The following is a 15,203-nucleotide window of genomic DNA, read 5'->3' as shown; positions in this document are numbered from 1 at the left end:
AGCAGCCGGTATATCCACCATTGCCACGAATAACAGTGGCGACGTGTCGTGGCATGGAAGGAATGAGGTGTTGGTAGGTCGCTGGAGGGAGTTGACAGCCTATCTCCACACATGAGTCACCTAATTCCCTTAAATTCCTGAGAGGGGTCAATTGATTCTGCCACTAAGTTCAGTCACTTCCCAGATATGTTCGATCGGGTTCAGATCTGGCGAGCTTGGAGGCGGAGGGGGGGGGGGGGCATCACTGTGTTCCTCGAACCACTCCATCATACTCGTGGCCTTTTGACATGGCGCATTATCTTGTTGATGAAAAATGCTGCTGCTGTCAAGAAGCATGATCGTCATGAAGGGGTGTACGTGGTCTGTCACCAGTGCCGGATACTGTCGGCCGTCGTGGAGCCTTACTCGAGCTCCACTGGACCCATCCTCTTGTGGTTCTTGGACAGAGTATTCGCTATTAATAGCTAATACCAGCAACACGTTGCAAAAACAAAATTGCAGATATCTGCTAAAACACCAGAGAAAATGTGGCTGATTATTCTTGGGAGAGACACACTATGTATACCAGCTTAATCAAGTATGGAAACTTATTAATACACCGGTATAGCGTGTTGCTGGGCAGTATAATAAGAGATATACAGTGTTTGTATCATAATTTCGGCCGGCCGCTGTGGACGAGCGGTTCTAAGCGCTTCAGTCCGGAACCGCGCTGCTGCTACGGTCGCAGTTTCGAATATTGCTTGGGGCATGTCCTTAGATTAGTTAGGTTTAAGTAGTTCCTTGTCTAGGGGACTGATGACCTCAGATGTTAAATCCTATAGAGCTTAGAGCCATTTGAACCATCATAATATCTGTCTCTTGGTATTTTACCCACTTATGTAGTAGATATAAACACCTTTTTCTTTTGCTTCTGTCTTAGATTCTGAAGATCGCTGTTGTATAGTAATTCTTTTGAAAAACATCGCGATCAGTGCAATTAAGTAAAAAGCAACGCTTACTGATATCATCTGTGTTATATTAATTATCTGAATTTATTTCATGTCATTAAATCCAAGAAACAATCTGAAAAATGTGTAAAATGGGTAACAGTAGGTTATGATATGTGTTAGAGAAATTTTCTATCGCTAGTACTGTTAGTTTACCAATGACAATTTCAGATCTGAAATAGGAAAACCGTAGAATTTCTTAAAACTGTACGTTGAGGACAAAAATTTAAAGAAATTCGTTCTTGACCTTTTATGTCATTTAGAAGCTTATTTTCGAAATAACCCTACTTCTACAAACACTCAGTTGCATGTCTCTCACTCCAAAACAAAGACAATTGATGTCACAGTAAATACACGTTAAAAATAATTAATTTCGATGGATAATGGAACTTTACGAAAAATATGTTCAAGATAAACGACAGAAAAGGTGTTAGTATGCAGTACTTAATCTAATAGATTTGCGTGAAAGCATGTCATTGTTCAGTCGTCATCTGTGACGCTTCGAATAAAATACCATAGAGGCTCTTAAATCACAGCCAGGTAGATTGGAACAGGGTATCGCGGAAAGCTATAAGTGAACAGAGGAAAATCGATACTGAAGTTCTCCACTAGACGATGAGTTGTGTTAGCTGTATGACGTCTGCTCGTGAATTAGCCTTCTTACGCCGTATCGCGGCTTTTGGTGAATGTGGCAGTGCTGACGTTAGGCTATTGATGTCGGTGTCTGAAGACAGAGATATAGAAAGTAGGTACCACAAGCAGCAGGAGTTACAGTAGCAGTAGAGGTAGCAATAGCAGTAGACCCCAGTGATGCACGTAAATTCCCTTGTAGGCGTTCCGATAGCCACGCGAGATCATTCGTCTAGTGAGCATGCAGTTGTGATTTTTTATAAAGTATGGCAAAGCGAATAGTAATTATGTGAGGCTAGAGACAGTGAACTGTCATGTAATCATACATTTACTGTTGTTACACACCGTGTTCCTGGGAAAGGAAGCGCAGCACCACAAATGGTTGATCGAGTTAAACCATAGTTTCTTACGACACATGATCAGTCTGTCCAATAAGAACCAGTAATAAGCTGTAGCGTGAGAGACATCTCATAGTATCACGTGCAGCGTACTTCCGTGGCAGTTCATGTGTCCATAATGTCTTCACCTGAGTGGAGTCGTTCGGTGACTGAACATGGTAGAACTTTTTACGATGAGTTCTAGTTAACATCATCAAACGAGAGCCAGACTTGTTTACAGTTGAGGGATTTTTGGAAGAAATAGTACCTAAATTCTTCGCAATCAGTTCGTGTGGTCGGATGAAAATCCTAATGCTTCAATATAGGATGTGGACTACCACTGGCATTTGATTAGTATATGGTGTGCGGTTTTATGTGTCTGCCCACAACGTTAATACTTCCTTTCAGAATGTCTTATAACTGTTCACAACGATGTTATTAAGAACGTTCTCCTGAAGTATGAAGTACGTAAAAATCATTTGTAGTCGTGCTAACCATAAGACGTCAATTACGATTCAATAAACAATAATACTGCTACCTAATTATATTCTAGGTATTTGTAGGCTACAAAAACGTTAGTATATATAAACTTCTCAGCATGTTTTTGCAGGACAGCTGAAGGCATGTCAAGAACTTCTTTAAGTGTTAAGAGAAGAATACATTATAGGTGTTACAGTAGATCCATTTTGTATGTTCTGGGACAGTAGGAAAATTTTATAAAAAATAAAAAATCACCCATAACTATGTCACTCACGATTTTCTTATTTTTATAAAATTGTCCTATTCCCCCAGACCATGCAAAATGGATCTACTTTCTATTATACCTAATAGTTATATAATAATAACAATAATAGAAATCATTTATTTTACATACATTCCCCATAGGTGAATGTAATGTAATAAAATAAATTTGAGAATTAACTATTATTTTAAAAAACTATTTTTAAAAACAACATTTGTTACATAATTTTCTAATTACTAAGTTAAATAATTCTCGAGAAACATACTTTTAATATTGTTTAATTGATTTTTCTTCATACTTGATGAAAGTTTTTCAAGTGAAGAAGCCATTATCTAAATGTATCTACATCTCATTTTTAATATTTTCGAATATTTACTAAAACTAAGGTACTGATTTTCATTATTTGGTATTAATTCTGTCTCTTCATTATCACAACTATGTTATTTTACAAAAAGATGTGAATAAAAACCAGATAAATTATGTAGATAAATAGGTACAATATTAGGTTGTTATAATTTTAAATTACAAGTATTGCATAATAGAGCAAATTATTTTCCAGTTAAATGATCATGATGACAAACATTTTTATTATTTTTTTGTATAATGATATGTACATAATGTACAAAACTTAGAATTATTATATATTTTATTTTCTTCATTTGTAAGTGATTTCATTTCTTTAACTCCATTTTCATCAATTCCAATTTCTTCAACTTCTTGTTTTATACATTCTATAAATTTTTTATGACAATTTGGTTCTCTATATAAACAACCTTATAATTTCCATATATATATTTAATATAATAACAAAATCCACTTGGATCATGTCTTTGGTACTTCATTGTATATGGTGCCTCAGGATTAGGTTATCAATTGTCCATTTTCAAAAGTAAACTTTCAAAATTAACATATATTACAAATGGAACCTTTTGTGAAAATTGATAATTTTTAAAACATACAGATTCTCCTTCACCTGGCATTTCAACTATAATGGTTTATGAGTTAAACAATTTTTGTGTTTTCATATTATATTTCTTTACTATTAAAATATAGTAAACAAAATCACAAATAGATTATACTTCAGTACATTCAGTCATTTGACTTGATACAAGTCTAGATAAATTTTTTATATAACAATAATGTGAATTACTCTCTTTCTGGAAATAAAGTGGATTTACATATTTTCCTTTTTAGATTTTGTTATTTTTAATGGATACCTTTTCATCTTTATCATCAAATGAATAAACATTAATAGATACATAAATTATATTTTCTATTTTTGGAAATGATCAACTAGTATAGGAAATACAACATTTTCAAGTTTTTAACAAGATCAACTGTTTTACATATTGTTATTCTTTCTGGATGTTCATCTACAGGAAACAAAGCTGCTTTTATAGACCATAAAAACATTTTTGATCATTAAATTTTTATATTTTGTTATTCTTTCTGGATGTTCATCTACAGGAAACAAAGCTACTTTTATAAACCATAAAAACATTTTTGATCATTATTTTTCACATTAACACATGCTTTCTTATTTTTAATTTTATCCAGTAATTCAGTGTAAGATGAGCCTCTTAGTGGAACATATTTATTAATTGCTAAGTGTAAACCAATAATTCCATTTAATGACCATTCAGATCCTTGCACTTGAAAATTAGAATTTTTCTAAAATTTGTTTTTGGGTATTTGAATTTTTTATTAAAATCTTTTTCTGTTAAAATACTGTAGTTTGGTGTTTGTTGTTCAAATTGTTGAACTTTTTCATTTATTTCATCTGTTAGTAATTTATATTCACAATATAAATTACAATTTATCTTTACACCATAATGTACATTCAAATAGTTTTTAGCAATTTTAGAAATTTTTGTTTTTACTGCATTTAAGAAATAATAAGGATCAAGGATACCTATGTTGGTTTTCTAAATTTATAGTTTGTAATATGTCTGCAAATGCTTTTTAAACTAAGTAATTTCTAATTGTTTTTAAACTTTTGCCTTTACAAATATATTTGTAGAAAATGGGGATATATTCTTTTCAATGGTTTAACTTCTCTAGTTAGAAAAACATCATAAATATCATAAAAATGTAACAGTATATCGTAGTCGATAAGCAATTTGTTATAGTTGAACAGCAGTGTATCTTTACATTTTGCTCTTCTATTTTTTATAGAAATTTTAATTGATTTGTAAAAAGTATTTTTATTAATAAAATTATAATTATTTAACAGATGCAAAAGGTGTAACCTCCCCACAAAATAATAATAAATAATAACAGTATGAGTATGATTCTTATTTAGTGTAACCTCCCCACAAAATTCTTTCTCATTTGACCTCCAACACAAAATTCGTTCCCATTTATAACCTCCATACAGAAATTCATTCACATTTAACCTCCTCACAAAATTCTTTCTAATTTAATCGAAGCTCAAAATTCATTCACACTTGGCGTAACCTCACAACAGAAAAATTCCTAAACCTCTCAACAGTAAAAATTATAATTATGTCGTTCACATTCAGTGTAATGTCCCAATAAAAAATAAATTCAGTAACCTAGTAATAAAACAATGTAACGAACCTCTCAATTAAATTGTCGCTCACTTACGACTTTTCAATAATTCACTGTGAATTTAACCTGGTAAATTTTGGAAAACAGCAGTGCTGCGTCATGGCCCTGAAAGATCATTCTGAATAAAAAAAAGGAAATTTCTTACCTCAATAAAGTCACTGGATATATCTGCTCTTACAATAAATTTTTCTGGCACAGCTCTGTGCAATGCTGGCCGATATATCTCTCATTTATGAAAGGAAGCTACTGATTTTTCTATTGCAAAAATCAGGATGATCATGGATGGGAGAAATTAGTAAATCCTTTAAATTGAAATGAATGGTCGTTAAAAGTTACTTTTTATAAGGAAAATTATTATTACGAGAGTTTTAAAACATTTACATGCGACTTGAGATAACATTACTACATATGCGCGAAGCTGCTTTTTTATCTTATACAATAAAACTCAGGCTCCGACATCGCTGCACTGCGACCGGGCCAGCCAACACGATACACCATACCAGACCAGAGCAGACTCCAGACTAGCAACAACATACTGCTACAGCTACACAGGTCCTACTGCAGTCAACACTGCCCTCTGGTCAGAGATTCTCTTATACCTTGCCTATTGCAGACAGCGCATGAGCAATACATCGAAATTACATCTGCTCGGACCTCTTACAAAGGATTATTATTTAATAAATATTTGATCAAAAAGAGAAATAGTTTACCAATAAATTAGTTTGTAAGCAATTAGTTTAACAGTCAATTTGTTCATTATATCGTATTTTACGAATTAGTTTTTAAGATTAAGTTTACTATTTAGTTTAACAAGCAATTAGTTTCCTTTCTATCTATTACACAAAAATTTATGAATAAAAAAAATAATTTTTATTGATAAAATTATAATTATTTAATAGATAGATACATAATAAATCACAAAGGATTATTATTTAAAGTTATAGCTATTTTATTCTTAATATATTGTAAGATATATTTCTTACATTCATTATTATGATTGTCTTTATGTGATGGATTTATATGAAAACAATTCAAATCTTTAATTTCTTGACAAATTTTACATTACTTTTTTTCTTCAGTTGTAACTTCTTCATTATTTATTGTAGATTCATTTTCTATTTTCGTATATTCTTCACGTGGATTTCGTCTTAAATGTTCTTTAAAATGATATTTAGCATCACTCCTTCCACATTCACAAGGAATTCCAATTTTATTGTATTTTTATACATGATATTTATTTAAACATATCCAACATATAGTTCTATAAACATCTTCTGTGTATTTTTGTAAAGTAAAATTAACAATTTATTTCTCTGTATTACAATATTTAGAAAAAAGTTAGTTTTCACAGATCAATCTTGTGGAACTTCAATGTGACACAGTCTTAAGACTGCTTCAGCTTGCGCTTGCTCTATGTAAATAAAAAAATTTCTAAGAATTATAGAAAGTAAATTTCAATTTTTTTTTAATTTTTTAAATTTTATTTTTCAGTTTTTCATATAAATTACTTTAAAAATAAGAATTTTCAGACTCACAAGAATCATCATTAGATTCATAGTCCAATTTCTAAATTGTCGATTTCCATCAGATAACGGATCTAAAGAGCTTGTAGTTACTGGTAAATGATCAAAAAATGGATCAAAAAATCAGATTATATTTACTGGTTAAGAATCAACTGCTGTCATTATGTCAACAGACGTTGGTTTTTTATTTTAAATAACACTTCTACAAACGGGGCAATTTTCTTTTTCCCTTAACCATTTGTCAATATATTCTTTATGAAAAATATGTCTGCTATTTGTTTTAACAAATGTATTGTTATGTTCATCAGTTAAACAAATAGGACAATCAATATCTTCTTCATAGCTTCAATTAGTACATAAGTTTCTTTTAATTTAGTTTGCATTTCATTTTGGTTCTCCATTTATAAGAAATAATTTTTATTGAATTTATAAAAAAGTTAAATTCTCTAATATTTGTACTGTATCTTTCAATATATTTACTACTCTAGGAATTAATTCAGATCTTTTATGACAATCAATATCAAATAAAGATAAATCAGTTGTACAAGCTATAACTACTTTTTTGTAAATTCGGTTAGTACAATAGAGCATTTGTGTATCTAAATACAGAATTAACTTTTGGTGGTAATCTTGGAAAGTCTCTAGTTATAGTTCCCCACGATTTATACGTAAAAGTACATTCATCTCACTCTACACAGAAATAATCATTAAAGAATAAAGATGTTCTAACTGAATAAGTGTTTAATATACTATTCAATAAATTTTTCTTACATAATCCTATAGTACTTATTGACTTTGGATATCCTGAAATTAATTGTAATGTGTGTATAAATATACCATATAAAACAATTTGTCAACAAATATTACATTTTCACCACTTTGTCTTTAATATATTCTACCTATTTTTTAATTATAGTGGTAAAAAAGTTGACCAATTGGTTATTAATTGTGATTTATTCTTATTTATCGAAACCCACTTATTGTGAAAAATATACAAATTTCCATTTGCAAAAAGTAGATGATCACATTTCTTAAGTTCATATAGTGATTCAATTGGTATAGGTAACATAGTAGAAGTTGTTGTATTTGCTTTTGTTGTTGTTGTCTATTGTGTTCCATATATACTTTGAATAGCATCATTATCATTTTCAGATAATTCTAAATGCGAACCATTATAGTAAGGATACATTATTGATTCGAAATCATCTGAATTTTCTAAGCTTAATACATCACCAATTTCATGTACTAAAACTACAAATATTTTTGTTTGATATTTCGGTATATGTTTTTCAATTTCTGAATACCAATTTTCATCTTTATCCATTTGTGTTTCTAATGGATCATTATTCCTATTTGGAAAAAAGGCATGGCCTAACACATTTCCTTTTCCATTGAACTCCTTTGGACAATGTTGACCATTAAATTCATATGAATGTATTCACCTTTTCGTTTTAATTAAAATATCAGGATCATTGATATCATGAATAAACTGAATACAACTATATTTCTGTCATAAACTAAAAGCCACATTCGCTAATTCTAATACTCTTTTATTTGCTATTTTATAATTCCATTTTATATTCTTTTTATTCCATTTATACATACTAGTTCTATAACTATCAAATTAATCTTTTACACCACATTTAAGTACGTTCATAAAACGAAATGTTTCATCACTTTATTCACCAGTAACCTGATGATTGTGTGTTAGTTTAAATTACATTAATTATACTCTTAATAATTCATCACTGACTTGGTTTATTTCAGTTTTTGGTGAAATATCTAAGTAACCAAAATCAATTAAATATTTAGCTACCTTATTCTTTTGCAGTTCTGAGCCTGGTGCAGCTACTATTATTTTCACAAACACCAGTAACAGAAATATACTCATTTAAAAAGAATTAAAAATAATATAATACATAAATACTTTTTTCGTTTACTATTTAATTTAGTCATTAATTCAGGTACTATTTATTTTTTGCAAAACTAATAAAAAATATTTATCTCGCAATCTGGTCAACAACAATGTTACAACAATAAACACGTTTTTGTGATTATTGATGAAGAAAATAATCCTTCGTTTAAAGCTGTTATTTTAGAATACAAAAACACAAGTGATGCAATAATTAATCATGTTTATTGAGAAGATTAAGCAAATTTTTCTACTATTTTGAGCATCGCGTTTTGCGAGCCCACATCAACAATTGATAAAGAAACTATTTTCATCAATGAATCTGGATTATATTATTTAATTTTAAAATCAAAGAGGAATAAACTAAACAATTTAAAACATGGGCTAATCATAAAGTTCGAAAATCAATTAGAAAATATGGTGAATATAAGATTAGAAAAGAGATGAATGATGCTTATAAATAACAATAAAACATAAAGATAATTCTATACAACAATTACAAGAATTGAATAAATTAAGCACAGAAATAATTCAATTGAAAGATAGATGAGGGATGATAGAATTAAAATAAAAGATAATCATATTCAAATTTTAAGAGAAACAATTAATATTGCTTCAGAAATATTAGGTAAAATAAACATAGAAATAAATAGTTTATCACCACATGTAGTTCCTAAAACAATTGACGACAGTTTAAGACCAACATTCATTCTATTAAAATTATTTAATGATGAATGCGAATATGACAATTATGTCATTTGAACACAACAAAAAAAATCCTCAAAACTACTATATAAATTCGAAGATATACATCAAAATAGTAAAGAAATGTTAAGATTGAATTATAATCCTAACTCAATAAATCTGTATCAAAGAATAGGAACTATTTTAATATTTTTGATAACTATACACAAGATCAATTGATTAATGATATACGTTGTCTTCATCAATCTTAACTACTATAAAATAACTTTATCCTTATTTACCTAACTGTTATGTGAATTATCAAAACCATACCATTTATCATAAACTTTATTTCATTCATTTTTTAAACTTTTTCAACTAAATATTCCATCTGGATATTTAGTTTTAGGTATTTCTTTTTCATAAAAATCTCCTTTTATATCTTTTAATTTATATGTAACTGGATTAGAATGAATTACACTTTGAATTTCAAGTATTTCTGTTGACCAATTTGCTGTATATCTTTTTTCAAAAAGACCTTTAAGTTTATTAATTCTCACATTATCATCTTTCTTAAATTTTGCTTGCTCACTAGATAAATGTTAATTATTAAAATTTTTTTTCATTTCCTTCTATTTTTTCACTCTTATTGTAGAATGTTTTGTGTTATTGTATTTATCAATTTGATCCTCAACTAAATTTATTAATTAATAAAATCCTTGGAAGGCAAATATCTTCCACATCTTTTCTTTAAGAAATCTATTAAATCGTTCAACTACAAATGTTTTAATTCTGGAAAAGTAGAATGATGATTAATGTTATATTTCTTCATTAATTCCTTAAATTCTTTGTTATAGAATTCTTTACCATTATCTGTTTGTAAATTATTTGGTTGTCTATGTACAAACATTTTTTGAGAGGCATTAACTACATTCTTACTTGTTTTATCTTTAATAGGAACAGCAAATGCTTATTTTGAAAAAACACCAAATATTGTTAATAAATATTCATAACCTTTGTTTATTTTAGAAACTCCTTTTAAATTATCAGAAATCATCTCTACTAGATCAGTTTGCCATAAATCATCTATATTAAAAGAAACAACATTTCTTCTTTTAAAATTCTTTTTAATTCATTAATTATTTCTTCATAAATATTATCATTATTTAGACCTTCACCATTCACAATTCTTTTTTTAATGAACTTGCTTTTTTTACGTTTACAAACTGTACAAAGACCTTCAATTCTTTGTCTTCCATTTTTAGTTCTTACTCTGTGTGGATTATGTGTATCAGTCAACTTTTTACCTTTAAACAACAAATGTGATAGCCATGTGAAGTATGATTTTCCATTTATGTGGATTAAAAATTTAATAGTTAAAATTAACCTAATTTTTCCAATACTTCTTGATCCCTACCTACTTTTTTGTCCAATCTTTTTTTAATTTCTGAGTCAAATGATTGAACATTAATTTCTACTGAATCAATTTTATTTGAGGCATTAATAAGATTTCCTTTCATATCGTTTATTTCTTTTTTATTATGCGCCATAATACTGTTTATAATACCATTTCTGTGGTCTAAATATGAAAGGATCTTGTCATAATCTTCTTTATTAACATAGGTATTAAATTGTGTTAGAATGCTTGTGTATTCTGGTTTTGTAACATATTCTTTTTCTAGGTATTCTTAGTTAACTACATCTTTTAAATCAATTTGATCATTTACATTAGTCTACATTTACAAGTCTCCTCCTTTAAAACCAATACACCCTTGAGTTTCTTTAAAAATAGCATTTAATTCTTTTTGAAATTGTTTCATTGCGTATATAATCTTTCGATGAAATTGTTTAATCATATTTTCAATTTTTTCTAGATCGAATGTAGATGTATTATGTACTGGTTCTTTTTGTTTACTTAGATATATTTTAGTTTCCAAAAATATCCATTTATTAAATCTAAAATATCATTAAAATTATAATTCTCACAAAGCAATTTTAAAACGATAAACATAAATGTCAACATATTACTTCATCAAAATTTTGTATTCGTTTTGTGTATGATATAGTTCATTTTTTCCTAAGTTGATAATGTGTTGTTTTGGTATATTACCGCCAAACGAATCAAAAACATATTTTTTTGAATATGTATCTATATTAACTATACCACATTCAATTTTAAGTGGTTTGTTTGGTAATTCATCAAACATGTATACACTATGACAGTGTTTAATTTTTAATTGTTTGGTAAGTTCTTCCATATCAAAATTACTTAATGCATTAGAATATTTAACAATTACTTTTTCGAAATTTTTTGTTTTCTTTACACCATTACCAGCTTTCTTTTCCATTTGTAAATTGAACTGTGTGCACAAATGATGCTGTATGGCACATTTTTAAATTTCGTAGAATGAGGTGGAATAATGCTGTATACGGCTGTCTGCATCACCCGCTTTTATAATTGACGTGTTCACCGTCCGAGATCAGCACTAATCTGGGACGAGACGCACACAGTTTTCGCACCACTGCACGAACAATGTTGTGTGTCACAAGAATGGCGGAGTGCAGCAAGGTGACGCTTACTGCAAGTGGTTTGAAATGTGCAAATAATGCACGGAAAAGGAAAATTAACATTGGAAGTTGGCAGGATATTAAGATGAAAAGGCTTCGTGATGCTGGACTGGAACATAAATCACGAAAAGGACACAGGTGAGTGGAATAATGCTGTATGGGTTTTGTAAAGAGATGTATGTCTTTAGAGAAGCATATGTCTCCTGTAAAGTGGCGACGTGCCCTGTAGACTACATGGCTCTAATGACAAGTTATGTGTATCTTCTGAAAACATTACAGTGAAAGTATGTAACTTGAATGAAATTAACTACAGTTCTGTAGTTATCATTGGCGAAAAAATAGAATACTCGGTTTGAGTAATGCTATTTTATTAAAAGAGAATGTGAAATTTGATAATCTAGTTGAATATTAGGTAGTAATAGTGATTGTTTTCGTGATTGAGGATCGTGTATGCAATGCAGAAGTGGGCTCAAAAGAAGGATGCAAGGACATAAACCTGGAAACGACGTTAAAGCTGTACGAAGGATATCATGCCTCAACATACGATGAGCAGTCAATATACTTAACAAAATCCATGGAAACAGGAGTGCCAGCAAGGCGCAAGAGAGGTAAGACAGACGATACTCCATGGAAACAAGCTACTTTCAAATGCAAAGTTTACTCAAATAGAAGTGTGTCAAAAAATATTACTTGACATATCCTCCATCATCCAGCCACGAATGCAGACTCTGCAACGTAAAGTAAAAGGTGGAATAACCACTCCTAAAGACAATAGAGGAAAACATTGCAATAGGCCACATGCCATAACAAATGACGACAGGGCTCTTATTTGGCAACACATATCGAGTTTCCCAAAGCATATGAGCCATTACAGCAGGAATACATCCTCAAAAGAATGTCTGCACCCAGATCTCAACCACTGTAGAAAGTATTGGTTGTTTACTGAAAAGTTTCCTGATAAGTCAATATGCAGTCATACTATCAAAGTGTGTTTCAAACAGATTTTAATCTGTGTTTCGTAACACCTAGATCAGATACATGCAGACTGTGTGATTTGTTGTTTAACAAAATGATTGCACTTTCAGATGAAATAGAACAGCACAAGATCGAAATTGAGAGTCAGTTGCATTATTCAAGTGCAGACCAAGAACACACAGCCCTAAAAAACGATATGGAAATGGCTAAGAGGAATAACAATATACAAAGCTATTACAAATGATTGAAGCGATTTCATAAATTCACTGTAGCTCCATTCATTGACATATGGTCACGACACACTACAGATACGTAGAAAAACTCATAAAGTTTTGTTCGCCTGAAGCCGCATTTCAGGTTTCTGCCGCCAGAGCGCTCGAGAGCGCAGTGAGACAAAATGGCGACAGGAGCCGAGAAAGCGTATGTCGTGCTTGAAATGCACTCCTATCAGTCAGTCATAACAGTGCAACGACACTGCAGGACAAAGTTCAACAAATATCCACCAACTGCTAACTCCATTCGGCCATGGTATGCGCAGTTTAAAGCATCTGGATGCCTCTGTAAGGGGTAATCAACGGGTCGGCCTGCAGTGAGCGAAGAAACGGTTGAACGCGTGCGGGCAAGTTTCACGCGTAGCCCGCGGAAGTCGACGAATAAAGCAAGCAGGGAGCTAAACGCACCACAGCCGACGGTTTGGAAAATCTTACGGAAAAGGCTAAAGCAGAAGCCTTACCGTTTACAATTGCTACAAGCCCTGACACCCGATGACGAAGTCAAACGCTTTGAATTTTCGGCGCGGTTGCAACAGCTCATGGAAGAGGATGCGTTCAGCGCGAAACTTGTTTTCAGTGATGAAGCAACATTTTTTCTTAATGGTGAAGTGAACAGACACAATGTGCGAATGTGGGCGGTAGAGAATCCTTACGCATTCGTGTAGCAAATTCGCAATTCACCAAAAGGTAACGTGTTTTGTGCAATCTCACGATTTAAAGTTTATGGCCCTTTTCTCTTCTGCGAAAAAAACGTTACAGGACATGTGTATCTGGACATGCTGGAAAATTGGCTCATGCCACAACTGGAGACCGACAGCGCCGACTTTCAACAGGATGGTGCTCCACCACAGTTCCATCATGATGTTCGGCATTTCTTAAACAGGAGATTGGAAAACCGATGGATCAGTCGTGGTGGAGATCATGATCAGCAATTCATGTCATGGCCTCCACGCTCTCCCGACGTAACCCCATGCGATTTCTTTCTGCGGGGTTATGTGAAAGATTCAGTGTTTAAACCTCCTCTACCAAGAAACGTGCCAGAACTGCGAGCTCGCATCAACGATGCTTTCGAACTCATTGATAGGGACATGCTGTGCGGAGTGTAAGAGGAACTTGATTATCGGCTTGATGTCTGCCGAATCACTAAACGGGCACATATCGAACATTTGTGAATGCCTAAAAAACTTTTTGAGTTTTTGTATGTGTGTGCAAAGCATTGTGAAAATATCTCAAATAATAAAGTTATTGTAGAGCTGTGAAATCGCTTCAGTCATTTGTAATAACCCTGTACATGTTATATGTACATGTTATATGTACGTCCAGCACGAACGCTGGTCCAACTGAGGCGCCAGGTGGAAATGGCATGGCAAGCCGTTCCACAGGACTACATCCAGCATCTCTACGATCGTCTCCATGGGAGAATAGCAGCCTGCATTGCTGCGAAAGGTGGATATACACTGTACTAGTGCCGACATTGTGCATGCTCTGTTGCCTGTGTCTATGTGCCTGTGGTTCTGTCAGTGTGATCATGTGATGTATCTGACCCCAGGAATGTGTCAATAAAGTTTCCCCTTCCTGGGACAATGAATTCACGGTGTTCTTATTTCAATTTCCAGGAGTGTAGTCTCCTGTCTGCTTAATTTTGTGACGCACAATTATGATATGCTTGAAGAAGGTATGGAACGAAAACTGATTGTTTGGTCTGACCGATGTGTCAGGCAGAACAACAACTGGAGAGTTGTAGTGCTTTATTTCTACCTGATCAGTTGCAATTACTTAACAGAAATATATCAGAAGTTTTCATGTTCGGGTCACAGTTTCCTACCTTGTGACAGGGATTTTGCAGTCATCGAGAAAGTGTCAAAAGTTATGGTTCCTTCAGAATGGAAGCACGTCATTGCTGAGGCCTTTGTCAATCCTTCAAAACTGACCATTCATGAGATGATGATGGAAGACTTCAAGG

The 15,203-nt window shown here is 31.8% G+C and overlaps 1 protein-coding gene across 1 annotated transcript; it reads right to left on the bottom strand.

Moving 5' to 3' along the window:
• Positions 1-7,934: 7,934 nt before the first annotated feature.
• On the bottom strand, positions 7,935-8,432 carry LOC126231593 (matrix metalloproteinase-26-like). The gene is made up of 2 exons (XM_049942413.1): positions 8,376-8,432; positions 7,935-8,228 (listed from the first exon to the last, which is right to left on the bottom strand). The coding sequence occupies exons 1-2, from the start codon at positions 8,430-8,432 to the stop codon at positions 7,935-7,937; spliced, it is 351 nt and encodes a 116-aa protein (XP_049798370.1).
• Positions 8,433-15,203: the final 6,771 nt, after the last annotated feature.

This window comes from Schistocerca nitens, chromosome 1 (assembly GCF_023898315.1).
Source record: "Schistocerca nitens isolate TAMUIC-IGC-003100 chromosome 1, iqSchNite1.1, whole genome shotgun sequence".
Classification (NCBI taxonomy): domain Eukaryota; kingdom Metazoa; phylum Arthropoda; class Insecta; order Orthoptera; family Acrididae; genus Schistocerca; species Schistocerca nitens.
Note: the sequence above shows the minus strand (reverse complement) of the source record. Positions and strands in the feature narration are given on the sequence as shown.

Excerpts from the sequence above, each read along its gene's own strand:
- LOC126231593 (XM_049942413.1), bottom strand. The coding sequence starts at position 8,432 with ATGTATAAATGGAATAAAAAGAATATAAAATGGAATTATAAAATAGCA. Across the intron at positions 8,229-8,375 it reads ATAAAATAGCAAATAAAAGA|GAGTTCAATGGAAAAGGAAA; the intron begins GTATTAGAATTA and ends CATTGTCCAAAG.